Genomic DNA, 26787 nt, shown 5'->3' with positions numbered 1-26787 from the left:
TATCTTGCTATTACCCATATTCTCTGCATTTTTGTGTAGATATCTGAGGTTATGAGTTTTATTACTGCTGTTTTTGAATATTGCCTCCTTTGAATCAGTCCTTCCACAGCCATTTTTTCCTAGGTTATACCTACTTGCTCTCTGTAGTATCTGTTTCGGCAGAAGTATGTAGAGAGTTTTCACATACCACCACCCCCCACCCCCAATTTTCATCTTAAAGCCTTGTTGATCAAAATCATGTCTCTGCAAAAATGTATTTTTACCAGCCCTCATTAGATTCACTTCATCTCTAGCCAAGATCTCATCATTCCCATGTTGTTAGCCATAATCTAGAAATCCAAAATACAGTTTTCAAACATCTTTTCAGCCTGTGACAGGAGTTTTGAGAGTGAAAATCTGTCCTTTTTGATTGAATCCGCTTCGTTCAATCAGAAGCAATGTTTAAAAAACAGAAACAAAGTGACACCTAGGCCCCTAAATTCTTCAATTTCCTGACTGGGGTTTCATAGTAACTAGAAATACTTTCTAGGTTATTCTGACAGTATTATTTGTTCCCACATGAATCAAAAGTAGTCAGTGGTTATCAAGTTTGACAAGTCTCTGAATTCATGCCTGAATATGTGTTTCAGGAAGACAGAATATTTCCTTGTTCTTCATGTCAGTTTGATAGATGGCAACTTGGATAACCTTTAACTGGAAATCACCATCCACCAAGGTGGAATACTGCAAATAGTTGACTGAATTTGAGATTAGAAGACCTGAATTTGGATCCTGGCTCTGCCCTTATGGCCCCAGGCAAATAACTTAACCCCCATGGTTCTCAGTTTCCTCATCTTATTATAAGTTGAGGAGATTTGACCAGATGACCTCTAAGGTCTTTTCTGGCAACTAGATTTGATCATATAAATATCAAATGGCCTCTCTTGGCAACATTGTTATCCCTCTTTGGAGTTTAAGTCATTGCTTCCTTCTCAGAGAGGGAATGCATAGGAAGGCGAAAAGGAAGAGGACAAGCATTTATTAAGCACCTACCATATGCTAAGTGGGGATGGCTTCAAGAAGCTATAACATGGGCAACAGCCACACCTTGGTAAAATCATCTCAGCAGATAAGCTCAACCAAATTGAGGGGAATTGACAGGCCTCAAACCCATCAATGAGTTAGGGGGATGTCTACTCAAGTGCGTAAAGACTTCCCCCAATGGAATAGGCAGATGAGAATAATTTGTTCTGACGGCCAGACATCAAAGATGTCAGGGTCATCCACTGCATCCCAGGCCATTGCCAGTCATCTTGACTTTTGTCTTGCCACTGGACTTTGATGACTTTGAAAGAAGAGTGAGGCTGATGCCTTTGTACAACTCTGCCTCAAATCCATTTCATGCTTGAGTCAAGATATCACATGATGTCACTGGTCCTCTTAAACAGAGGATGAACAACAACTATACGCTAAGCACTTTTCAAATCTTATCTCATTTGATTCTCACAACAATCCTGTGAAGTAGGTGCTATTATTATCCCCATTTTAAAGTAGAAGAAACTTAGACAGAGGTTAAGTGACTTGCCCAGGGTCACACAGCTAGTAAATGTCTGAGGTCAGATTTGAATTCAGGTCTTCCTGATTCCAGGCCCAGTACTCTATCCACTGAACTACCTAGCTGCCCCAGCATGTCTTCTTTGAGAAAGAGCTTCAAAACTAATTCCTAGCACCAGGCACTAGGACTAGAGTGAGGAAGGCCTGTGTTTCAATCCTGCCTCAGATACATAGTAACTGGGTGACCCTAGGTGAGTCACAACCTCTGCCTCAGTTTCCTCAACTGTAAAGTGGGTATAATAATAGAACCTACCTCCCACAGTTATTGTGAGAATCAAATAAGAAAAATAGGCACAGTGCCTGGCACATAGTAGACACTTAATAAATGCTTGTTTCCTTCCATTCTTCTACCAGGGGTTAAAGAGTCTTTGCTCCCTTTTCTGTGTCATAGTCTTCTACCTTTCAAGCTCCTGACACAGGGTAAGATGTCTTCTCTGCCTTTTTAATTTACTTTTCCTCTTGGTTTCTGCTTTGAAACATATTCCTTTCTTTCAAGGAACACTTCCTTTTTCCTGATAAACTAGAGGGAAAAGAGATATTCTTTTAGTCCTACTTTCTCTACAAGCGGATAGACCAGCCTGCATTTTTTTCATACGCATATAGCTATTGCTTGGCGCTAGCAGATACACAAATATAACATACTCTTTTCAGGTTACTAGAAAATTTCACTTGTCCTCAATCCTAGCTTGACCTGAGATCCTCACTTCTCTTTTTCTTTCTGCTAGCCTCTGTGACTAATTCCCATGACTGACTTACATGGTCAATTTTTTTATTTTTAGGCCTGGTCTGAACCTGACCCTGGGTTCCTTCCTAAAATGAATCTATATTCTAATAGCACCAGGATCCCTCTGTCCCCTTGTGGGTCCTATAGAATAGGCTTTCTGACCTAGAAGAAGGTCCTGAGGTTATTCTAGGCCATAGTTCTCTTTTCCTACTGCCCAAGTCTAACTTGGACGTAACTAAAAGTGTCCTCTGGGAATGAACTGGTATTTAAGTGAATACAGTCTTCCTGAAGACAGGCATTAACATAGCATAGTTATACTATTATTTCCATCCCTTAACAACACCACCTCTATTCAATAAATGCTAAAATGGAATTCATGGCTCAGAAGCAAGGGATGACCACTTCAGTTGAGCTATATATAAATGAGAATGTCTGAATCTTTAGTCTTTGAGATTATGGTTAAAGTTTAGGAAAAACTGGTTAAAAGGGATCATCAGAAACCAATAGAAGATATGGTTGCTGGAACTTAGCTTTAAAAGCCTCTGCCACTCCCAATATTTCAATAGATATTGTGTTGGTTCAGCCTTGGGAAAGTTTAGAAAGTGACATCCCCATTATAGAGGAGTTGTAGGAAGTTTACCCAGAGCCAAGATGTTTTTTCCATGGCATTCCTTAAAGGATCACTAGTTCAGAGCTGGAAGGGAACTTGGAGGTCATCTGGTCCAACCACTTCATTTTACAGGTGAAGAAACTAAGGCCCAGAAAATGTAAATGACTTGCCCAAATTTATCCAAGCAGTATTGCAGAGCTGGGAGCCGAACCAAGGTCCTCTGAATCCAAAGCCATCACTATTTCCACTGAACCACAAGTTTTTGGTTAGAACAGGCACTGGGCATGAGGACTGCCAATTCAGACTTGGCTACTGACCCAGTTTATGATAGCATCTCGTCTTTCATTGTCTCTAAATTGTTAAGTGAGAAAAATAGATGCTTGTGAAGAACTTTAATTTCCTCCCAATGAAAGATGTTTGAGGGCAAAACATAATTGTGTTAGACTTTTGGTACAAATGTTAAATTCTGTCCTTTGTTCCCTTCAACAGTCTAGCAGGAGGTAGCTGCGTTCTAGACTGTGCACCAGGCACATATTTCAATTCCGAGTTGATCAAATGTGAGAAGTGCCATTCTACCTGTCAAACATGTGTAGGTAAGTTAATTATCTGCAAGCAGGCTTTTATTTCATTGCAATCAACAGTAATAAACTGAATTAGCAGCAGGTAAATAGCCTTACTATTCTGAAATTGAAAAAAGAGTAGTGGTTCATGAACTTCAACATTTATTGTTGCTTTAAGACACAAAGGTACACTTTGAGCTGCCCTGCCTGGCCTTCCAAGCATTATAAACCAAACCAAGCAGTGTCTGTTTCCCATCTGTGAAATGAATGCTAAGTGCTAATGAGTCTATCTTCCCTTGAAGCTCCCTATTTGACACTGAATGCAGTTAATAACTAAATGATTTTGACTTCAGAATGTCTGTTTTAAAGATTGAAAGGACTTAAAGGCATTTGAGGATTATGATAGTGAATGCAATGGCTTTTTGAAATCTAACCTCCATTTTCTTTAAGTGTTTTCCCTTTGAACATCTTGTTCCAATAGACACAGTTCTATGGATTTTTTATGTTAAAATTATTATCTTTCCAAAAAATTGAGTAGCACATTTATGATAGCACAGATATCTCCTGGATTTAATTTTATGTAAAATAGTTAGCAAACTCTCATCCTTTATCTGCAGTCCTATTCTGATACCTCATTATGGTGTAAAGGTCACCCTGGGTTTCCAACAGCTCTTGCCAGGAGAGCACAAACTCTCCAAAGTCCTAGCAATTCAATCCAACATATTATTAAGTGCCTACTGTGTACAAGGCATTGCCTAGATGCTAAGGATCCAAAGACAAAAATGAAACACCCCCCGCTCTCAAGTAGTTTACTATATTCTACTACATAGCATGTACAGAAATTAGTAGATACAAGGTAGTTTGAGGTAGAGGGAATTAAAGGCTAGGGTAATCACAAAGGATGTTAACAGACACCTGGTGAAAATTCTCTGAAGTCAAGATGAAGAGAGGGAGTACTCTCCAGGCATGGAGGATGACTTATCCAGATGTACAGAGGCAGCAGCTAGAATGCTGAGTTCTGGAAACAGCTGGTAGACTAGTTTGACTGGAATACAGAATACATGGGGGGCAGCTAGGTGGTGCAGTGGATAGAGCACCAGCCCTGGAGTCAGAAGGACCCGAGTTCAAATCCAGCCTCAAACACTAGATATGTGACCATGGGCAAGTCACTTAACCCTGTTTGCCTCCCTGTCACCAAAAAAAAAAAGAGTACATGAAAGAGAGTAATGTGAAATAAGGCTGTAATCAAAGGTTAAAGTCAGGTGGTAGACAGCATTAAATGCTTAGGGAATTTTTATTTTATCCTATTAAAAAACAGGCAGCCACTGAAAGCTTTTGAGAAGGGGAGTGACACTGTCAGACTTGTGCCTTAGGAAGATTCTATTTTATGAGCTATACAGAGGAAGGATTAGAGAGGGCAGAGAGGAGAAGCAGGAAAACCAATTATGAAGCTATTTTCATAGTCTCAGCAAGAGGCAAGGAACACCTGAACTGGGACAGTAGCCTTGTGAGTGGAAAAAAGAGATGTTATGAAGAGCAAAGAGGATGAGGAATTGGGAAAAGTCAAGGACAACTCCAAGGTTACACATGTATGTAACCAAGATGGTAGTAATATCCTTGTCAGAAATAAAGAAGTATGGAAGATGGGCAAATTTAGGAGGGGAAAGATGAGTTCTGTTTTGAATACATCGAGTTTGAAATGCTGAAGGGTCATCCAAATGAAGATGTGCAGCAGGCACATCTCGGGTGCAGGAACAAAATTTAGGATAGAAATTAAGACTGAATTTGGGAGTTATCTGCATAAACATTTTAATTGGACCCATCAGAGCTAATGAGATCCCTAAGGGAGAGAGTGTGGAGAGAGGAGAGTAGGGCCCAAGACAGAAAGCTTTGAGAGATACTCATATTTATTCGATGCGAAACAGCCAATAAATCAGAAAAGGAGACCAAACAGTATGACAACCAAACAAGAGTAGTATCACAAAAGCCAAGAAAAAAGAGAGTATCCGGAAGTTAAGGGATGGTCAACAGTATCATAAGCTGCAGAGAAGTTAAGGAGAATGAGAACTAAGAGAAGGTCATGGGATTTAGCAGTTATTCCTAGAAACCCTGGAAAGAACACTTTTTAGTAGAGTGTCAGGGTCAGCAGTCTAATTGTAAGTGATAGAGAAGTTAATAGTAAGGAAATTGAGGCAACCAAAATAGGAGACTCTTTCTAGGACCTTGTCAGTGAAAGTGAGCAAAGACATAGGATAATAGCTTGAGGGGATGGCAGGGTTAAGAGAAAGTTCATCAAGACTAAGGAAAGAAACAGTTCATTGGGTCTTGTCCACCCCATCCCCCACCTCCCCAGTCCTCCAAGGTCATGTCTGAGCACAGTCAGTGCAAGAGAAGCTTCTATTTCCATAGCTTATTAACACCAAACATGGGGATCCAGAAGTATGTATAGGTGTCTGATGGAGTTGGCAGTAAGTTATGGCTTGGCATCCGAATCAGTAAATACCTGCTGACTAGATCCCCTGGACCAGACTGAACTCACATTTGACACTGGCTCTTTAGCTTTATCTCAGGATGTTGGTTATGAGGCACAACCATCAGATACCCAACACGATGAACAACTTCTAAGTCTGGAAATACAGACCTTCTGATAACTTTGGTGTTCTGAATCCCAGGATCTCTGTTGGATATGAATTACCTACCTCTATTCCCTGAAACTGTGAGTCTCTTATGTTTCTGAGAACTCCAGTGGTAGCTAAGTACTTTGGGTTGAGGATCCCTGTGGGGAAAGGAAGCTGAACTGAATTTATATTTGGCACCAGAAAAGCAGGAAAAAAACTCAGAAAAATTTCAAATATGGGCCTAGCAAGGGACTCTGTTACTCAAAGCTCAACCTAGCTAAGTTCAAAGAAACTAATCACCAGGAGGTTGGCCACAAGGTAATAGATTTCCTTTGGCCACAACTCATTAAAATTCATAAAGAAAGCATAGAGGGGTTGTAATCTGCATCTGTAAACCAGCCTGGATAAAATCATAGCCTTTTAAAGTATTGAAGAAGATAACATCTTATCAGGTTTCCATCTGTACAGGTATGTGTGGAATTGCATAAACATAAAATTGTATTGTGGATTGAAATCTATTTCAGGTCAAGTTGAGTACTCTAGGCTTCCCCACCTCCTTCCCTTGTAGTCTCAGTGCCACTGTATTTTACATAATCTTTGATCTTATCCCTGTTTCCCAGAATTCTCAATATGGTGAGCTTTCTGAGTTTAAGAATTACAGTTCAATGAAATAACCATTCACATCATGCCTTTCTTTTGAAGAGCCCTAGAGAGTTAATGTGCCTTTTCTTGTTTGACCTTGTACATCTTCTGAACTAAATAGGCCACAGCTTACAGATCTGGGCACTATCTGCATTTTCAAAATGTGGAAATCAAGTAGAGAAGGGAATTTACTTGTGAAGGATTTCAGAATTAAATAGGAAGAGAGCTAGGCCTGGAACCAAAGACGCTCCCCACTTCCCACTCTCAGAGTGTGAAGTGGTTATAAAGGGTGAAATTCTGCATATGGCACCATTCATTTTGCAAAGATGAACAGCCAGTTAAACCATCTTTTACATTGGTCCCTTTAATCATAATGCTCCTCAAAATTTCAGTAACAGCTTACCAGTATCAAGCATGTAGAAGCTATGAAAGAAAAACTACTCTAGAAATTTAAGAAAATACTAATGTATCGACATGCAAGGCTACTGTGACTTTTAAAAGAAATTTTCCCTTAGAATCTTCAAAAGGCAGCATGGCTTAGTGTCTAGAGAGCTAGCTTCAAAACTTGGTTCTGGTCCTCTGATACATACTGGCTATGTGACTCTGGGCACATCACTTAATCTTTTAGTGCTCTAGGCATCTCTCTAAGACTATAAGTCGAAGAGAAGGTGCCAACCTGCTTCGGTAGAGGAAGTTTCCTCATTTGGAAGTTCCCTCCCTGTGTCAGTGAAATCAAGCACCTAGCCTTTATTCCTATAATCCTCTAAATCCCCAAAATATCTTTCTGTTTTTCCAGTAACGTGGTAGCCAGGTCACTCTCTACACAAAAGTCTTTACTGACTCTCAGTTTCCTACTTAGTGTAGAATGCCTTTTGCCTGGCATTCAAGGCTCTCCATAATTTGGTCCTGACCTGTCTTTCTAGCTCAACTGGACTACTTACCATTCCCTAAGCACACCTCAACTTTTCCCAGTCTTGTTCACCCTGTTCCCTCTGCTTGAAATGCTCTTCCCTCCAGCTCTGCCTGTCCAATTCCTTTTATCCTTCAAGATCCAAATCAAATGTCATGTCTTCCCTGAAGCCTTCCTTCAACCTTTATTTCTAATTCCCATAGCACTTTACAACTATTTTACTGTAATTCACTTTCACAAATATACTGTCTTATAATTATTTGTGTAGATGTCTGATTACTTTCCCTGATGTGTGAGAGCAAGGGACATGGTTTGTTAGCTCTTGCATTCCTCAAAATGCCTGTCAGTGTCTTGCATAGACTGAAATAGCTGCTCAAGAAATATTCGATGAATGAATGAATGTCAAGTTCTTTCTTTCTTTAATAGTCTAGTATGAGCTAATCTTTTCTTCTTGAAATATGACATATATACATATACACACACACACATATACATATATATATACACATACACACACACATATAGTTTACTGGAAAAATTATGATTCTGATTTTCAACCCAGTCATCAAACATGGACATTGAATTCATTTATCCTGTCCAACCCTAAAAGGTGATTTCAGATTCCACTCACTTTCAGTTACTGTTTTCCTGTGGTCAATTACTCTTTGTTTATCCCTTGCTAATTAAGAAGAATCTTAATAGATTTAGCCCTTCAGGCTACTGTTGAGAATGCTGGATTTCAGGTGAAGGAACTTTTAACCACCTGTACTCTTCCCTTTCACATCCTTTTTTGACTTACCACTTTATTTGAGTTGGGTTTTTTTTGGAAATGCAGGTTCCAAAATTGCCATCAGTGGAATTGCATGCTAACTTTAATCCTGCTGCCTAAAAAGGTTTTTTATCATGGATAATGTTTTGAGTGTGGCAGGGTGCTCTTCTCATTTCACCTCTGCACATCGTTCCTCTTTTATCCTTCCTTCAGTCATGCAGTCGTTTCAACATCTCACTGCATTGCTCCTGATCACTCCTCATTATCTGCTGTCACACCCAATATAGCAGCATCTGTAAGCTTGAAAACTGTGCTCTCCCTACCTTTGTTCTTTTTTTTTTTTTAATCCAACACCATGGTTGAAGGGTTGCTCTAACTGAAATCTAGGGAGTATCTGCAGTTAATGTCTTTCCAACCTAAAATATTCTGCCGGCAAATCTTTCTTTCTTGTTCTTTAGCCAGTTCACAGTCTATCATCATTAATCTCTTGGATGGTATTTGGAGGTCAAATGCTGTCTTAATGTCAGATTTTGAGATCCTTCCACAGCTCTTGTTTGTCCATTACTCTGAATCTGTGAGGCATGGCCTTCTAGAACATCTGAGTCTGCAGTTATTCAACTGAACACCTGTGCCCAGGTCTAATGGTCCATGCAAGTTTTAAAGTCCCTTTGTGCTTACTCTTTGGGAAGTCTTAGACAGTAATGATATTGTCACTATATTTCAATCCCTTGACTAGACATACTGGAGACATTTCTGGTGAGTCCTGGGGAAATGCCTAGAGAGATTGAGGAATATAACTATGGACCCTTGAGTATAGTTGTTTGACGGAAAAAACAAATCCCCTTTTCTTTCACCATTTGTAAAGAGCTACTGCTGTAAGACTAAGAATAAAAAAAAACAACGAACCCTATCTAGAGTCTAATTTCCATCATACTCTACATGTGGTCTAAGTAGCAATAAAGATTTGCCATAAGTTGGCTACATACGGGATAGCAACCTGCCATCCTTGCCAATCTGGAATAAAGAAACTTAGTCACTATGAGTTCACCCAGCACTATTTTGAACCAAATATTACTTCTATGTCAGGAAGCCATTTCTAAAGCTTTTTTTTTTTTGCTTTTTTCTTTCTTTCTTTTTTTTTTTTTTGCCAAATCTATGATTTAATTAACATAAGAAACTCCCAGGAAGGAAACTCCATCTACTAGACAATGCAGATCAGCAATTCTTCATCCTAGTCTTAGAGAGTGACCTGGGGCACTGAGAAATTAAATATCACATAGCTAATATGTATCAGTGTCTTAAACTAAGATATGTTTGGTTATGAGGCCACCTTTCTATCCACTACACTACACTGTCTCTCTTGCCCCAAATAATTCGGATTATTTGGAAGTTTTCTAAATCATGCCCAAGAACGAGTCATCTCATGGGATGAACATAAAAGAATGCACTAGAAAAACTGTAATGATTATCCTACTAGTGTGACTGTATGATGGATTGCTAGAATGCAAACAGTTGGTTGAGATTCTGGTAAAAGAAAGTTTTTTTTCATTGTGCCTCCGTTATCAATTGCCAAATGCAAATCCTAGACACCATTGCATTCCATCAGTTTTCTTGAATTTGTTCTATATTCTTTTGGGTTTGGCTTTCATAATTTTAAAGAAATAGAATTATTTACATTTAATTTTCATGCATATGCTTAAGGGAATAGACTGCTATGATGATAGTAAAATCTCTAAGCAATTCCATGTTCACTAGCTTGAATCCCATTTATCAACTGTGGTTCATTTCCTGGGACTAACTCTTAGAAGATAGGGAACAATTCACTAGCATCCTTCTCATGTCCTTCATGTGCTTAAGGAACAACTCACCCTTAGTCTTTTCTAAATTTTCTGTTAACTTTTCCTCTTGAATCAATTTTCCATAAAGTCATTTTGACTGTCCTTTACTGGAATCTCTCCATTTAAATTTTTCTTTTCTTTTTATTTTTTAAGACTGGGTCTTCCCATCTCACTCAGGTGGACAGTGCAGTAGCTACTTGCTGTCCCAGTCCCTCCTCTGATTGGCACAGGAGCCAATTTGACCTGCTCCATTTCTGAACTGGGCCAGCGAGCCCCTCCCTTTAGGCAACCTGGTGCCTCCCACTCCCACTCCAACTGACTCACCATACTGATATCATACCTAGTGCAGAAACCTTGTTAGCATGGCCCACTGTAGCTCAGAACTCCCAAACTCAAGAGATCTGCCAGCCTCAACCTTCCCAGTAACAGGGTTCATAGAAGTACCCCACCACACTCAGTTCCATGTTTATTTTTAATGTATGGAAAAGAAATCTCCACCCAATACTAAAGAAATGGTCTAATCATCAATACTTAGAGAATATAGCTATATTTCTTCTTAGTTCTTGTTTGCTCAGTGTTCCTCATTTGTAAAATGAGGAGAATCTCACAGAATCTCAGCATTTCAAAGGACTTGCAAGGCCACCTAATTCATCTTGTGAACGAACAGGGATTCCCTTTATATTCCAATGATTATCCAGCCTCTGCCTGAAGACATCTAGGAAGGAGAAAACTCCTACTACTACCTACTGAGGCAGCACTTTGGGATAATTCTAATTGTTAGGAAGTTTTTCTCTTTCTCCAGCCTCAATCTCCCTCTTTGCAACTTTTACCCATTGCTCCTAGTTATGTCTTCTAGAATCAAGCAGGACAAGCTTGATCACTCTTCCACAAGACAGATACTTGAAGACAGCCAACATGTCTCACCTGAGTTGTTTTCTGCTCCCCCCTAAATGTTTCCACTTCCTTCAACTGATTCATATACAATATGCTTTCAAGCTCTTTCACTATTCTAGTTGGCCCAGATACTCCCAAGTTTATCATTGTCATCCTTAAAATGTGGTACCCAGAACTGAACATAATACTCCAAATGTAGTTTGAACTGAGCAGAGAATAATAAAAGTATCACCTTCCTAGTCCTGTCATTATATCCCTCTTAATGCAGCCCAAGATAGAACTAGCTTTTTTGGCTTCCATATCACACTGTTGACTTATATGTATCTTGCAGCCCAGTGAAATCCCCAGATCTTTTACAGATGACTTGCTGTCTAGCAACATTTCTCTTTATATGTATTTATATGGTTGATATTTTTAAGTACAACTATATGATTTTACATTTTGTGTTCATCTTATTAATTCTAATATTCTAGCCTGTTGAGAAATTCCAAGTTCTGTGTCATCTAAAAATGTGATAAACATACCATCTTTTCCTTCTTCCAAGTCATTGTTTTGTTTTATTTTTAAATATGAAACCAAAGACTTATTCCCAGTTGACATCAAACCATTAATGACTATTCTTTTAATCCAGTCATTCAACCAATTTGTAATCCAACTAACTGTATAATCAAGCCTTTATTTCCCCTTCTTGTCTGCTAGAATTAACATGAATGACTATCAGATGCTTTGCTACATTCCAAGTAGATTCTGTTTACAACTTTTCGCTGATCTGTCAGTTTAGTAATCCTATCAAGAAAGGAAATGAGGTCAGTCTAGCATGATTTGTTCATGATGAAGCCATCTAGAATTTTGGTGATCATTGTTTCCTTTTCTAGATTTCCCTAACCATCTTCTAAAAAAATATTCTAAAATTTTGCTAGGAATCAAAACCATTTCTTTGGACTATTTTGTGAGGAAATCATGGGTAATGTACTGAGAAGGAACACAAACATTGAAAGGATGACAAGTCAGACAGTTTATTACTCATGGTATTCAAACATGTGGCCTTTCAAGTCGCCAGGCAGGGTGGAAATGTGCCCCACTCAAGAGTATAGAGCTCTGGGTCTCTGCCCTCATATCTGATTATTGTTGCTGGGTAGATTCATAGGAACCAAGTGGGAAGGGGACCTTAATGAAGTCAATCAGTAGATGGCCCAGACTAAAACCCTCCCTACTTTATCAATCATGAGGGCACTGTGATTAGGAAAAATTGCTAATTTTGCATACATGGATTAGATGAAGTTTGCTAAACTGATTATTATCAGGATAGCCTTGTATTGCTTATCTGAATGAAGCTGACTAAACCAGTTATTGGACCATATTTGGTTATAGGAACTTCCTGGTACATAGACAAGTTAAGCAATGATCAAACTTGGAGTCACTTCTGTTAGCAATAGTCCAGTCCTCACAGTTATGATTTATGGACTCCACTCTCTTCATTTTTTTTTAAATCAGAACAATATTTGTATTCCATGAGGCCTTTGGCACCTCTTCTGTTCTTCATGATTTATCAGAAGTCACTCATATATCATTCATAAACATAAATCTCATAAATAACTCATATATAACAAATCGCTATAGCCCAGCAATAACATTTGCCAGATCTTCCCATGCCCTTGGACACAGTTTGTCAAAGCCTGGTTGTTCGAACATGTCAAGAGCAGCCAGGTACTCTCTTACTATATCCCTTCCTATCTTGGATTTCAACTCCTTCTTGGTCTTATTTGTTCTATCTTTTCCTGTTCAAAGATCATTTACCTTAGCAGAGAAAACAGAAGAAAAAAAAGAGTCAAATAGTACAGCTTTTTCTCACAGTTATAATTACCTATTATTGTCATGTGTTATCCCATCCAGCCCATGCAGTGGTGTTACACTTTTTTTGATCCTACTCTTTTCCAGAAATTTAGCTTTTAAAAAGGTTTTGTTTTTGACCTTAGCTTTCCTCTGCTGTATCACTCCTGAAACCATTAGCTTTATCATCCCTGAAACTATTTTATAGGATGCCACCCTTTTAGATCCATCCTCTCATATCTGTTTTTGCTTTCATCCTCTATGTCTTTTTTTTAATTCAAGTAGATCAATGAATTCCCCAAGTATCCACATTAGTCTCTTTAGACCATTTCTTTTTTTTTCTTCCTCATCAAAATTGTTTATCTCTGTGTCTTCAGAATTTCATTCTAGAGGGCTTCCAAGCCTTCTGGAACCAACTCATTCTATAGAATTGTAGACCATGGTATCCTACCCATCTTTTCTTTGGAACATTTGAAATTGATTCTCCTGGTCATTAAGTGCATGTCTGGCTGTGCTCAGCTTTTCCTTTCTCTACCATAAATTCTGATGGGAAGTGGTCATTTCTATCCAAGGCTCTACCATTTTTACCACAGCAACCAGGTCTTTCTTGTTAGTCAAATTTTGGGCTAAGAATAGCACTTTGCTTCATTGGTTCTATTCACATTTTGAAGGATAAGATTATCACTAACATTTTGTTGAATTGAGTTAAATCATTAAGTATAAAAATAATCAGCTAAACTGCTCTTGGAAAAGAAAGATAATTTAGCTAATTCAAGTCCTTCATTCCTACTATATCATGTGTTTTTCTGTACCAATAGTATAAAGTTTCTTGAATTCCCCAACTATTTTCTAATTAAATCTGTGTGATACTTCAGTGACAATATTGCTTCTGTTTCTGTCTCCATTGAGCCATGGATTGAAGGCCCTTCACCAACCTGATTCTCCTCCTCTGGACACTTTTTGGTTTCTCAATTTCATTCTTTTTTTTTTTTTAGTCATTTGGGGTTAAGTGACTTGCCCAGGGTCACACAGCTAGTAAGTGTCAAGTGTTTAGTCTGAGGTCAGATTTGAACTCAGATCCTCCTGGCTTCAGGGCCGGTGCTCTATCCACTGCACCACCTAGCTGCCCCTCTCAATATCATTCTTAAACTATGGAACCCAGAACTAAACAAAGTACTCCGAATTAATTCTGATGAGATCTTTCTTATTCCTAGAAGCTATGCCCCTCTTAATTCAGCCCAAGGTCACATTAGCTTTTTTGGCATCTATAACATACTTCTGACTCATTGAGTTTGCTATGCTCTAAAATCAGATCTTTGTCAGAAAAACTATTATCTCACTGCATAATACCCATCTTCTACTTGTGAAATTGATTTTTTTGTGCCCAAGCATAATACTTTACATTTGTCTTTATTGAATTTCATCTTACTAGTTTCAGTCCAATTCTTTATCCTTTCAAGATCCTATTGGATCCTGACTTAGTCATCCAATGTGTCAGCTAACCTCAGATTTATGTCATCTGCATGCCTTTGTCTAAGTCATTGAGAGAAATGTTAAACAACAGAGTTAAATATAGAACCCTGAGGTACTCCCATTGGAGAACTTCTGCCATGATGACATTCCTCTAGCCCCTTCCACCTCTGTTTTAGGAGAGTGACAAAGCATCACTTTGAGCTTAGATAGCAATTATCTGCCCATGGCAGAAAGACATTACTGGAAGCAAGATCATTAGTCCTTTGTTTTTTTCTTACTAATAGTTCTTCTATTTTGTAACAGTTACTTTTCATTTTGTCAAGGGTACAATGGAGATCTTTTGTTTTCAAAAGTACTTCCGCTTCCTGTATGAAGCCTGTCTCCATCCACCTGTCCATCCACCTGTCTCCTGGGGCAGATTGTGTAGAAAGAAAAAACTTCTAGCCTCAGGGAAGCATTTCAAATGACCCTGGGGTGGCCCAGTCCCTTCCCCTCCCTTACCTGAAGTGCTCTGCCTGCTGGCCTCATAGGGTGGCCTACCATACTTTCAGCTGACCTTCATCAACAATTCCTGAGTTCTGGGCCTCAGGAAAGTATGAAAAGCCAAAGAGGGCAAAGTTTTTGGGGAAAGAGAAGGCCCCTGGGATCTAGGAGGAAGAAGCATCACTATGAAGACACTGAACTCCACCAGGGAAAGAACCACCATCTCCCTTCCCTTCCCTTTCCACAGGCTGACACACCAGGCTGAGGAGGGAAAGACCTTTTTCCAGCCCAATGCTAGGCCTTGTCAGTGCAACGCTGAGGGATTTCTGCAGTCACTGATCCCTCAATGATGGTGTTGCCACCCTTAATCCCATTATCACTAGCTCCTGCCTGGCCACCACTCCACCATTAAACCACCAGGCATCCTGCAGGCTTTCTTCCTTAGAGGATGATTCTTTAGATTTCATACCCTGGTACATAGCCTCTTCCTTAGCTGTTTAGTTCTAGTTCTATCAAAACCTGCCCTGTCCTCTACAGGAGCAATACTCCAATTCTTTGCCAAGATAAGAGAGTAAAGTGAATTTTACTTGATATGTTTCATATGTAAACATCTAGTAAGGGGTGGGCTACCTGTGGCCTTCTAGGTCCTCAAGTGCAGCCCTTCGACTGAATCTGGATTTGTTCTGTGAAGTTTGGATTCAGTCAAAGGGCCATACTTGAGGACCTAGAGGGCCACATGGGGTCTCAAGGCTCCCATTCCGTTACCTCCCATATCTCTTCTATAGTAAATGTTACTTGCGTTTAACTTGTGTGAGGTAAAAATGGTACTGAAATAAGACCAGAAACAGTGAGGGAAATGTGGGACCAAAAGGTCAAGCTAGAGAGAGAAGAAATCTATTCCCTTTATATTCTGCCAGCCAGGGTGTCCAGTTGCCATCATTGAGGAGACAAGATGGGGTGTTGTGTTGCATTCATTATATTTGGATCCACCACTTTCTTCTCTCACCATCCTTATGGGCACTTCATGTGCCTCCCCATTTGAAGTCATAACCCTCTTTGTTTTTTCCTCTGCAATGTCTTTGTTCACCTTGACTCCATTAAAGCCACCATAAAGGAGAAAGATCTGGGGAGATCAGAGAAAATTACTCCTAACCACAGGCAAGGTTATTTTCCTCTCCTGTGGTGACTGCTTGGATTATTTAGCAGGAAAGAAGTGATCAGAGGCTTAGTAGGAATGAAGTCATGCTCAGATAACTATAATACAGATTATTATAATATTATAGTAACTTGTTTGCATAGTGCTTTAAGGTTTACAACATTCTTTTGTTGCAACCCAGAAATCTTCAATGACTCCTTATTACGTCTATGCTAAAATACAAAGTATTCAACCTGACATTTAAAGCCCTCCACAATATGGCTGCTACATACCTTTCCAATCTTATTTTATCATACTGTCTTTCACAAGCTTTCCAATCCAATCAAACCATTTTACTAGCTATTTTCCTTAAACAGTATTACATGTATGACCTTGGGCAACATCCCAGGTCTCAGTTTCCTCATCTGTTAAAATAAGGAGATTGGACCAGATGCCCTCTAAGGTCCCTTCCAGCTCTTAAAATTTTGTGATTCTAAAATATATACCTTCTTAATGTTGTCTGGGAAAATATCCTTAATGGTATGTCTACTTAATGCATCTTTCAGTGACCATTGAATAGGTATGAGTCAGATATTACCTGCTTTGAAGTTAGACTTCAAGGGAATAAACCAGATCTCTTTTTAAAAAAAAATCTAGCAGATACTAGTTGTCTAGGAACATCTGGAGTGATTTCTCCCCACTGTTTAAAAGTCTAAGAAATTGGACAGGTGTCATCTTACTGCCCTTCTCTAAAGCATCAAATGTTGCTGAATGCCAGGAGGTAAGTTGCTACTTCCAGATCCAACTGCCTAACACAAAGTGGTAAATCCCTTTCTGACTTTGCCCAGTTGCTGACTTCTTCATACTTTTCTATCTTCAGCTCAGGGTTCCTATCTTCATTTCACTCCTTCAGGACTTTCCAATAGCTTGTCTACCACTGATTATACATCTTGGTAATAAAGGATAAAGCCAATGTATGTGCCTCTACCCACAATTTACAAAGTCTCTTCCTGCTTGGCCTATATTATCTAATAACAGGCCTAACAATAACAGGCTGAACAAAGCACATCCAGAAACTGTGAAATAAAGGCTAAATGAGAGCATGTCAGCAAGTAGAGCATGAGATATGTTCAAAAGCAGCATGGTATCATAGAAAGAGCTCTAAACCTGGAAACCAGGAGACCTAGGTTCAAGTCTCAAGCTCTCATACCTCCTACTTGTATGATCTTAGGCAAATTACTCAATTTTGGGTATAATATTTTCACTACCTATCTCACAAATGTTATAAGGAAGGAGCTTTATAGACCTTGATGTATGACAAATCAGTGCACTATTATCAGGATTATTATTATGTTTTGACTTTGCTTCTATGTCCCCCAGGCATGTGATTATTAAATATCTTCATCTACTGGACTTCTGAAGTACTCAAATATTACCACTTAAGGAGTGCAGCCTAGGGACTCACTTAGCTGCCTGCCTAACTTGCTTTCCTTACCCAAGGGTCACTGAATTGGGCTGAGAGCCACTGTTACCTCTCTGCCCCACTTTGAACAATGTGGCATTGATACTGCACAGTAATTATCATTTGTGGTTTTTAAAATTGGCTTCTTTTCCTGTATTTTCCAGGGCCAGGCAAAGAAGAATGTATCTATTGTGTCAACAATTTTAAAATCCATGAGAAGAAATGTGTCCCGGGCTGCAATGAAGGATTTTATTTTGCCAAGGTGCCAGGTTTCCTGCAGAAAGTGTGTGCAAGGTACGTAATCCTTTCTTGGAAGTTCTTGAGACCAAATAGGATTGGGGTTCATTATGTGACAATGAAGCAACTCACAGGAAGCACCAAAACCTGTATATTGGCTGTCAGTGTCCCCATGGGAGTGGGGTTTACGTGTAGGCTTTGTGTAAGCTCTTTGTGTCCATTATCTTATTTAATCTCCATACCAAACTTTCAAGGCAAGGATTATCCTTATTTTATAGATGAGGAAAGTGAGAGAGAGAGAGCAGTAAGTGATTTGCTCAAGATCATAAATCTAGTTAAGGACAAAAGCAAGATTAGAGCCCTTGTGTTCAGAACTCTTTATACTATATCACAGATATACAAGTATGGCCTCTTCAAAATGATATAGTTTATATTGTTACTATCAGGGAAAATGATCACAGAAGTAATAATGGATAGCACTTTGTGCTTGCAAAACTCTTTACGTGAGCTTTCATGTTAAATCTTAAAAAAGACAAAAAAGACTTTGGTAGGGTAAGTACAATTACTGACCCCATTTTACACAGGAGAAAACTAAGAACAAAAGAGGTTATGTGACTTGCCCAGCTATTAAATTTTTGAGGCAGAATTTAAACCCATAACTTCCTGACTCCAAGTCCATCACTCTATCCATTTTTCCGCACTGCCCTTTCAATAGGCATATTTGTCCTAACTGTATATAAGCTTGTCCAATATCAGTGAAGAGATGCTACTGTATCCTTCAGTTCTGGATCTGCACAAAGAATCCATGAATAACCTGGAATACTTCAGGCACAATCCAGGCAAAGAGACACTCAGTGTGAAATAAGGTCATGATGTGTAAAGATCTCTCATAGGTGTTGTTATGAGCAAAAGTATTGAGCCCCAGGATCCGGCTAGATTCCAGGTAAGCAACCAACACTGTATAATTCTATCCTTTCTTCCCAACTCCCCACAGCCCATCCCTAGGACATGGTTGGTTCTCTTCCCTGCTTCCCTTGGAGCTATTATGTGGTACAGGTCATAGAAAAAAAAAAAAAACCTGACTCACCATTCTACAAATAGAGCTTTCCAAACCTGCATTGTTAAATTCAAGTAGAAATGAGGGCACCATTACACCAACACGTAAGGATTCCTGTGGGCTGCATATAAACTTAGAAAACTACATATTAACATTATCTATGTTCTATTGTATTTTTATTTGTTTTGTTAAGTATTTACTAATTATATTTTAACCTGGTCTGGGTTGCAGTCCGGATTGTCAGGGCAGTAAGGGCCTGAGCTGTGTGTTTGACATCTCTGACTCAGACCATATCTCCCAGCTTACTGATTGGCCCTACTTGGTCAATTGAATTGTCTTACTTTTATATTTAAATCTCCATGACCTAACACAGTGCCTGGGTCACATTAAAGCTGCTTAATAAGTGTTTTTAATTGATTGAACAATGCTTCTGGATACTGACAGCTAGACTTCTAAACTTTAGAAAATGTAGCAGAGGCTATCTTTTAATTTTAGCGGTTCTAAGCATTGTTCTTATTGTGACTTAAAACAGTTATTACATGTACCCTCTGTTGAACACAATATTGGTATCATTTCTTCAGCAGCCCTTTACCTCAGTTCAATTACAAAAGCATCCCTTTGACTTTTATACACTAAGTGCTATGGTAACCAAGAAATATTTTTAAAATATTTTTAATTACTTATTTTTCTAATAAATATCTGTAAAATAAGACAGACTTTCCCCCCTTCTCTTCCCAATGGAGTTGTATTTTTTCTCAAGTACAACTGGCTTCCCATTTCTAGACAGGTACTTGCAAGGAAGAGAGTATTCTTTCCTTCATTAGCACTTGTGATGGCCTTGACAGAAATCCAACTTTCGACAAGCCTCAATTCATCATTTTTACTGATTATGTCCACAGGAGTTCCCCCTCTACCGCTGGGCTTGATGTAGATGACTGTCTTTTGATAACTGCTTCAGTTTGTTTCCCCCTTTTGCTTTTTTAAAAGTGATTTACTAAGTTAATGAGAGAACAATGAGTTATATACATTTCCATGATCTTATGAAAGACCCAATTTTGGTGTTGATTATTTTACAAATATATGATGTATGTCCCCCTACATCTTTAGTTAGCTTGCAGGTCTAATTTGCTCAGCTTCAACTGTCCTTGTTGAGTCTTGATCTGGCCCCCAAATTCTTCTCTGAAGCAAACTCTTTACTTTTAACCACCCAGATGGTTTTTGTATAATTAAACTAAATATCCCTAACCCAGGGAAAGCTTGAATTGAATGATAATAATATCTTCCATTAATAATGCATCCTCAATCCCAAAGGATGAAAGCTATTCTTGCTTCTTCTTCAAGTTCAAGGACTTGGTGTGAATATTCTACAGGAGGCAGTGAGAAGAGTCACCAGCTTTGGCATCCTAGCACCTAGCTTCTGGTCCTGCCTCTTTCACTAACTACAGATGTGACTATAGGCAAGTCATTTCATCTCAGTGGGCCTCACTTTCCTCCTCCATAAAATGGGAGAATTGAATTAGATGGGCTCTTTCCACTCTAAATCGATGATCCTATTAGTATGTCCTGAAAGCATTTGGGGTAGAAGGTAGCCGCTATTGAATCAGCCATGGTGAGAGGCAGTGTGGTGTAATTTATAAAAAAATGGCCTGGGAGATAGAAAAACGTGGCCTTAAGTCTTGTCTCAGATTCATATTGACTTTGTGACCCTGGGCAAGCAACTTGAGCTCTTAGCATCTTGGGCAACTCACTAATTTGCAAATAAGGTGCATTCCTGCATCAATCAAGAGAATTTCTTTAAGCTCCCTACAACAATCAAATCACAAGTCCAGTAGCTGTCCTACCCTAATCACAGCCGTGGTTCAATTTAATAACTGGAGATAAAGAGAAAGTACCTCATATACTGCCCTGTCATGTTACTTTAAAAATTGGACTACTGATAAAATATTGAATTTATTAGCATGACATTTCTTGAAATATATGTATATATAATTTACATATATTTATTCATATATGCATATATATACATTTTTATATATATACATATAATCTTTATAAAGCTTTAAGGTTTATAAAGCACTTTCCTTACAAGTCTATGAGGTAAATAATACAAGAATGATCCCATTTCACAGATAAGGAAACTGAAGTATAAGGAAGTTGATTGACTTGTCTATGGTCATACATATCTAAGTGTTGAAGCCAGGATTCAAACCCAAGTCTTTCAAGCTCCTACTATCTACCAGGCACTGTACTAAGTGCTGGACATCAAGAACTTTAATAATAGTAAATCTCATTAGTTTAAATATGTGCCAACTTTAAGGATAACCACATAAGGTTAAGAGGCATCCCTTCAGTATGAATTTTATAGGACAAACAATGCCCACGGAAACACCTTTACTACTTCTTCATTTCCCTTAAGGCTCTTGCCCACTTCCCAGAGCTTTTCCGAGTACAACCCAGATTTTGTTATTGATATTCCATTAAAATGTACCAAATTGCTATTGAAGTGGAGTTTTTTCCAGAAACACAGGACACCAACATTATTCCACACATAGCCTCAGAGAATACTTATTAAATACAAGGCTGAAGTGGAAAATTCAAGCTAGGATATGAACTTGCTAGTAACAATACAAATTAACTATTCTATTTTCCTTACTTAACTGTTCAGGAAACATGCTGGATTGATGGATCCTTAAGACTTTCCTTTTGCCAATAAATAAATCTGGCACAGACAACTTACATCATTCAGCCTTCTCAACATCCTCTGTGAAATTCTGCCATTGTAGCCAATCCAGTTCTTAGCTGACGTTGATAAGAAAAGTGATACAGTGATTTGGGAAACTCTGAAGGCCTGTTCCCTAAGGACTAGACTAAGAAAATTCATTCAATTGGCTCAAGCCATATAACTACAGCTATTTATTTTAAAACACACACATAACAAAACCACTAGAACTCTTGTTCTGGATGGGTGACTGTTCCATTATCAGAACGAAGATCCTAGCAACAAGAATATTTGTCAGTGAGGCATAATCCAAATGCTTGAAATTCCTACCAGAAGTATAATCTCTCATCATCATCTCGATTACAAATCTTTGTTAAGTATCTTAACTCTTTTTGTATGGCACAGACCAAGACAAGAGATGGGCATGGAGAAGGAGACCATGTCATATCCTAAACATATTTACCCTTATGCAAGAGAGTGATATGGTCAGAGCTCTACTTTGAGTATAAGTAATGTCTTACCATTTTCCTGTTTCCTTGAATCAGCTATCTTAATCAGTCTCTGTATTGGATTATCTGTTTATACCATATGTTAGGTTTCACCAAAAGCAACCCAGAGCACTCAGAAGCATGTTGGGAACTTGAGAAGTGTTGGAGAGCATTTCCCAAGTGAGTTTATCACTTTATTTCCTCCAACAGGTGTGAAGAAAATTGTTTACATTGTGAAGGCTCTAGCAAGAATTGTGTCAAGTGTAAAGCTGGTTTCATGTTGGTTGGAAACACATGTATAGCAAATGATACCTGCAGCAATGGTCAGTAACCCTAATATAACTGAACTGAATTTCATCTTTCACTATAAACTGTCCAAAGTTACAGAATAAGAGAGGGAGAATACCAAACATAAGTTATATCCTTAAAGTTGCATTATTAAGTTTTGAGTAGGACTCCATCTTCATTACATCATTTAAGAAAAAAAGAGAAGAGAAATTCACCTCTTCTAATCATACTTTCTTAATATTGAATTGACTTTCTTGGGAATTTTCCAGTTGATTCCTTAGAATTTGAAAACACATGGGGGAACCTTAGAGATTACACAACCTTTATTTAGCAGGTAAAGATATTGTAATATAAAAAAGTAAGGTGATTTGCTCAAGGCCACACAGCTAGTTAGTAGCTAAACAGAGACTAGAATGTAGGTCTTCCGAGTCTTCGTTTGGTTGTCTTTCCCTCTATGCTTTGTCAAACCATTTGAAGACAATCTTACTTTCTGAAGTATCATCTCACACACTGCTCAGAATCACTGGCTTGACACCAGACGCCCAATATGCTATTAGTGTTTTCACTGAAAGTTTTTAAAATTTTTTTTTTATTTTTAATGGTTTGCACTGTTTCTACCATTCTAGAAATATGATGGCCAATATAGGCATAATTAGAGGAATCTGTGGCCTCTAGGCCTTTGGGTGCAGCCTTTTAACTGAGTCTGAGTTTTACAGAACAAATCCTTTTACTAAGGAGATTTGTTCTATGAAGTTTGGATTCAGTCAAAGAGCCACACTTGAGGACCTAGAGGGCCACATGTGGCCTCAAGGCCACAGGTTCCCCTCCTCTGATCTAAGCAATCCTTGTATCGCCATCTATGTAGGAAACCATGATCACGAGATTCATAGCTAAAAGACACAATAGTCTGCAGTTCCAAACATCCTCACCCCATTTTACAGATGAGCAAACTGAAGCCCAGAGAGGTTAAGTGACTTACTTGAGGTCATACAAGATAGTAAGTTGACAGAGCCAGTTTCAAACTCAGTATTGATTGCACTATACTATGCTGCCCCTATGTGATAAAGGATGGCCTGGGACTGTGAGGAGGGAAGGTTCCATGGGGATATGAATAGGGCAGCACCTATTTACAATTAGCAAAAAAACTTTTTAATTGAAGATTCAGAATTTTAACTCCTTTTCAAAGGGTAGACAGATCCCTGTTTAAATTATCTTCATATTTAGCAATTTTTGATTTTTTGTATAATACATAAAAAATGAACTGTGCTGTTCTTCATGAGAGGATTAGCTTTTCCACACTTTCCTTTTGGCATCTTAATGTAAAAGCCTCATTATAAATTTTCTCTCTTTTTTTTTTCTTCTATGAACATGGGACTTCAGCTGCCGAAATGTTTTGTGAAATGGTGAAATCGAATAATCTCTGTGAGCGGAAGCTTTTCACACAGCTTTGCTGTCGGACATGTCTTCTGGCTGGATAGGGTGATTCAGTGTCTGTGCCCAAGAAAGAGTGTGTCCTGCAAGTCCAGTTTTGCCCAACCTTTAGGACAAAGTATTTTTCAGTTTGGGGAGAGTTTTCATATAGTGCTGTTGAGGATACTCTTTTATGTTTGAGAGTTTTAATTTCACCATGAACTTTTTTCTTCAGCATTGTCTCTTTTTTAACACAAGATGGAATTTTGTTATTGTTGTGGAAGTCTCAAGGGACAATTTTTGAAATGGTGATATTAATTCTTTCAAACACAGGGTCCCCTGAGCTGCAATAGATATATAACTTGTGCACCTTGGCCCTATTAGCCAAATCTTCTTAACAGACTCAAAATGGAAGTGCAGAGAATTTAAAGATTCCATGCTCAGGACTCATAGCAGCATGTGAGAACATGGGTTAACTGAATCTCTAAAACCAAAGCAGGAAGGGAAGAAATCTAACATAAAAGGTGTTTCTCCCCACTTTGTGCTATTAGATGGCACCACTGTAAATCTATATAGGATAGATAAAACAATAGAATACATTTGTATTCTAGCCACACATACAGTGAAGAATTGGATAAGTCAAACTTGAATGTCAAGCAAAATAATTAAATTGGCCATTTGATGAGACCAAATACGTTGTACTTTTGGCCATGTGTTTTATGCTCTCCAGGGGTAGTATCTATTTCTACTTAATAAAGCTAATTCTGAAACTGTTATTAATGGTTTACCCATTCAAATCCAAAAGCCAAATCAGAAGATTCTTACTTTCTTCACAGAGCTCTACTACTGAGATCAGTTTACCACATTATTCTGCAGATCTTGTATCAGAGGGTTTTTTTTTAAATTTTAAATCTCAGTAAAGCCATTTTACTTGTATCAATACATGTCTCTGATAAAATCTTCCAGAGTATGATGGCAGAGTATCTTAGGCATTGCAATGAATAAGCCAAGAAAAAACCCTAATTATACTAAGCAATTTTGTCAAGCAAATCAAAACCCATTCAGTTAATTTTTAAGAGAATCACTTGTTGTTTTATGGAATTACTTTTAAAATATATTTGGTGACATTTATTTTAAGTAACTTATGCAGCTGTGAGGTTTTTTTTTTCAGTAGATGTGTTTTTAAGGCAAATGGACACATTTCTGTGTGTACTGTGGGCCTACATGGACAAAGAATGACTTATTCTACCTTGAAACATTTGTGGATATCATTTTTAAGCTATGTGTTCTAATTTTTGCCAATGTTAATTATTTTGAAAAGTGTTTCATATTTTTGCAGTGAGAGGCACAGATCTGCTTGATCAATTCATTTTAGTATGGAAATAACAGGATTTTTGCCTTAAATTTTCTTTGAATAGCATTTTTTTGCCACTTTGCCCTATTCTTTTCTTCCATCTCTAAGGTACTGACCTTTTCCTCCGGGAACAGGTGAGAACCATGAGCTGCATGGATCAGCAACCAAAAAAAAAAAACAAAAAAAAACCAACCCCAAAACAAAAACAAAGCAAAGAGAATAAAATTTTAAGCACTAAGTTAATAAAAACAATTAACATCCCATAATAAAAGCGCCTGTATTTCTTTCTAATTCACCAAAATTTTTAAAATAGTTACTAATGATGTGAAATGGAAATATATAGTGGAATGTATATGTGCTATCTTGTTTTGTTTGTCTACATACAAAGTTTGCGTCTCTTTAATTTAAGAAATATTGAAATGGTAAAGTTGAGAAGTCCAGTTTTAATGTATCATTTATGATAGAAATAAGGGAGAAAGCAAACAAGAGATAGGAAGCTAATAATCTGTTTTTAACCTTATTGTGAAAATACTCAGAGCCATAAGTTGAGTTGTGGGGTTTGAGTGAGAAAAAAGACAGAATATAGCACTCCTCAGACTTTGGAAAATAAAAAATACTAAGGGATCTTACAAGGAAATAAGCTCCTCCTCATCTCTATAGTCAAGTCTGTTGAAGGAAAACTAATTTCACTTCCAGTGCCAACTGTGTGTTCATCTCATATTCTGGAGTTACTCTCCCAACACTCACTTGCAATTGTTGGGTTGGGTCCCCAGAGCTCAGTAACTACTAATGCCTTAAGGTCTAGGGATGGCCCTGAAGGGATGTCTTTCTAATACTGTAGCTCATAAGCTCCCACTGTTGTGTTTCCCCCATTTATTATCAGTTGATATCAATTAGTCAGACTTAGTTGTCTTTTAGAAAAAGATATTTCCTAAGGTGGTATGGTAAGAACAGTAAATATGAAACATCTCCCTCTAATCCCCCAAAAAGTCTGTGACATACTCTCCAACAAATTAATTCAGAGTCCAGGAGAAAGAGGGTTTAAGCTCAGGGAGCACATGCGGCTAAGAGGTAACTTAGAACTCCTAGAAGTTCTTTTGCTGAAGCCCTCAAGATGCCCCTCTTAGGTACAGTGTAGCTTTTTTTGCTGGGCTCTTTAGAGAGCCTTGAATTTCCTTTCTTCATCATATCTAGTCTATCTTTGTCTCCTGATGCAAATACTACCATTTGCCACTACTGTTCCTGGGACACTGCTAGTATACTGATGAAAAAGTTCAAATCCTACAGCCCTCCAAAGATCATGAGATCCTCCTCTCACTAAGGCCCGGGAAGTCAGGAGGTGTAAGAAAAAGACAGAGAAACTGAGGCTGAGGCCAGGGCTTTTCTCTTCTTACCTCTCAAAGCACTTCCTTCTCAGAGCTTGGCTATAAGAATTCACCCCAACCTACCAGACCTTCAAATCCTTGGGGTCCAAAAATGGTCTCATATTTTATGGATAACCCAGACAGGTGACCAAGTTTCCTCAACATATTTCCTCTGCAACATCACTTCTTTTCATTTAGTGACTCAATTGACCAAAGATTTTTCCGTACTTAGTCTAAAATCTGTAACTGATTCCATAGATTTGTGTGGCCTTGCTCACACTTCACAGCTCTGATTGAATGATATTACTCAATGACAGACATCAGAGTGT

At 38.4% G+C, this 26787-nt stretch overlaps 1 protein-coding gene across 2 annotated transcripts in view; it reads left to right on the top strand.

Annotated features, from left to right (window-relative positions):
- Positions 1 to 25304, top strand: part of PCSK6 (proprotein convertase subtilisin/kexin type 6) — a 250644-nt gene extending 225340 nt beyond the window's left edge. For both annotated transcript variants that reach the window (XM_027852143.1, XM_027852144.1), the window contains 4 exons: positions 3417 to 3520; positions 17706 to 17835; positions 22253 to 22365; positions 23711 to 25304. In XM_027852143.1, coding sequence (XP_027707944.1) covers positions 3417 to 3520; positions 17706 to 17835; positions 22253 to 22365; positions 23711 to 23808 — 445 coding nt within the window. In that variant the 3' untranslated portion in view covers positions 23809 to 25304. The remainder of the gene's footprint in view (positions 1 to 3416; positions 3521 to 17705; positions 17836 to 22252; positions 22366 to 23710) is intronic.
- The last annotated feature ends 1483 nt before the right edge of the window (positions 25305 to 26787 follow it).

The sequence above is a fragment of the Vombatus ursinus genome, unplaced genomic scaffold, assembly GCF_900497805.2.
Source record: "Vombatus ursinus unplaced genomic scaffold, bare-nosed wombat genome assembly UNPS02009205.1, whole genome shotgun sequence".
NCBI lineage: Eukaryota > Metazoa > Chordata > Mammalia > Diprotodontia > Vombatidae > Vombatus > Vombatus ursinus.
Note: the sequence above shows the minus strand (reverse complement) of the source record. Positions and strands in the feature narration are given on the sequence as shown.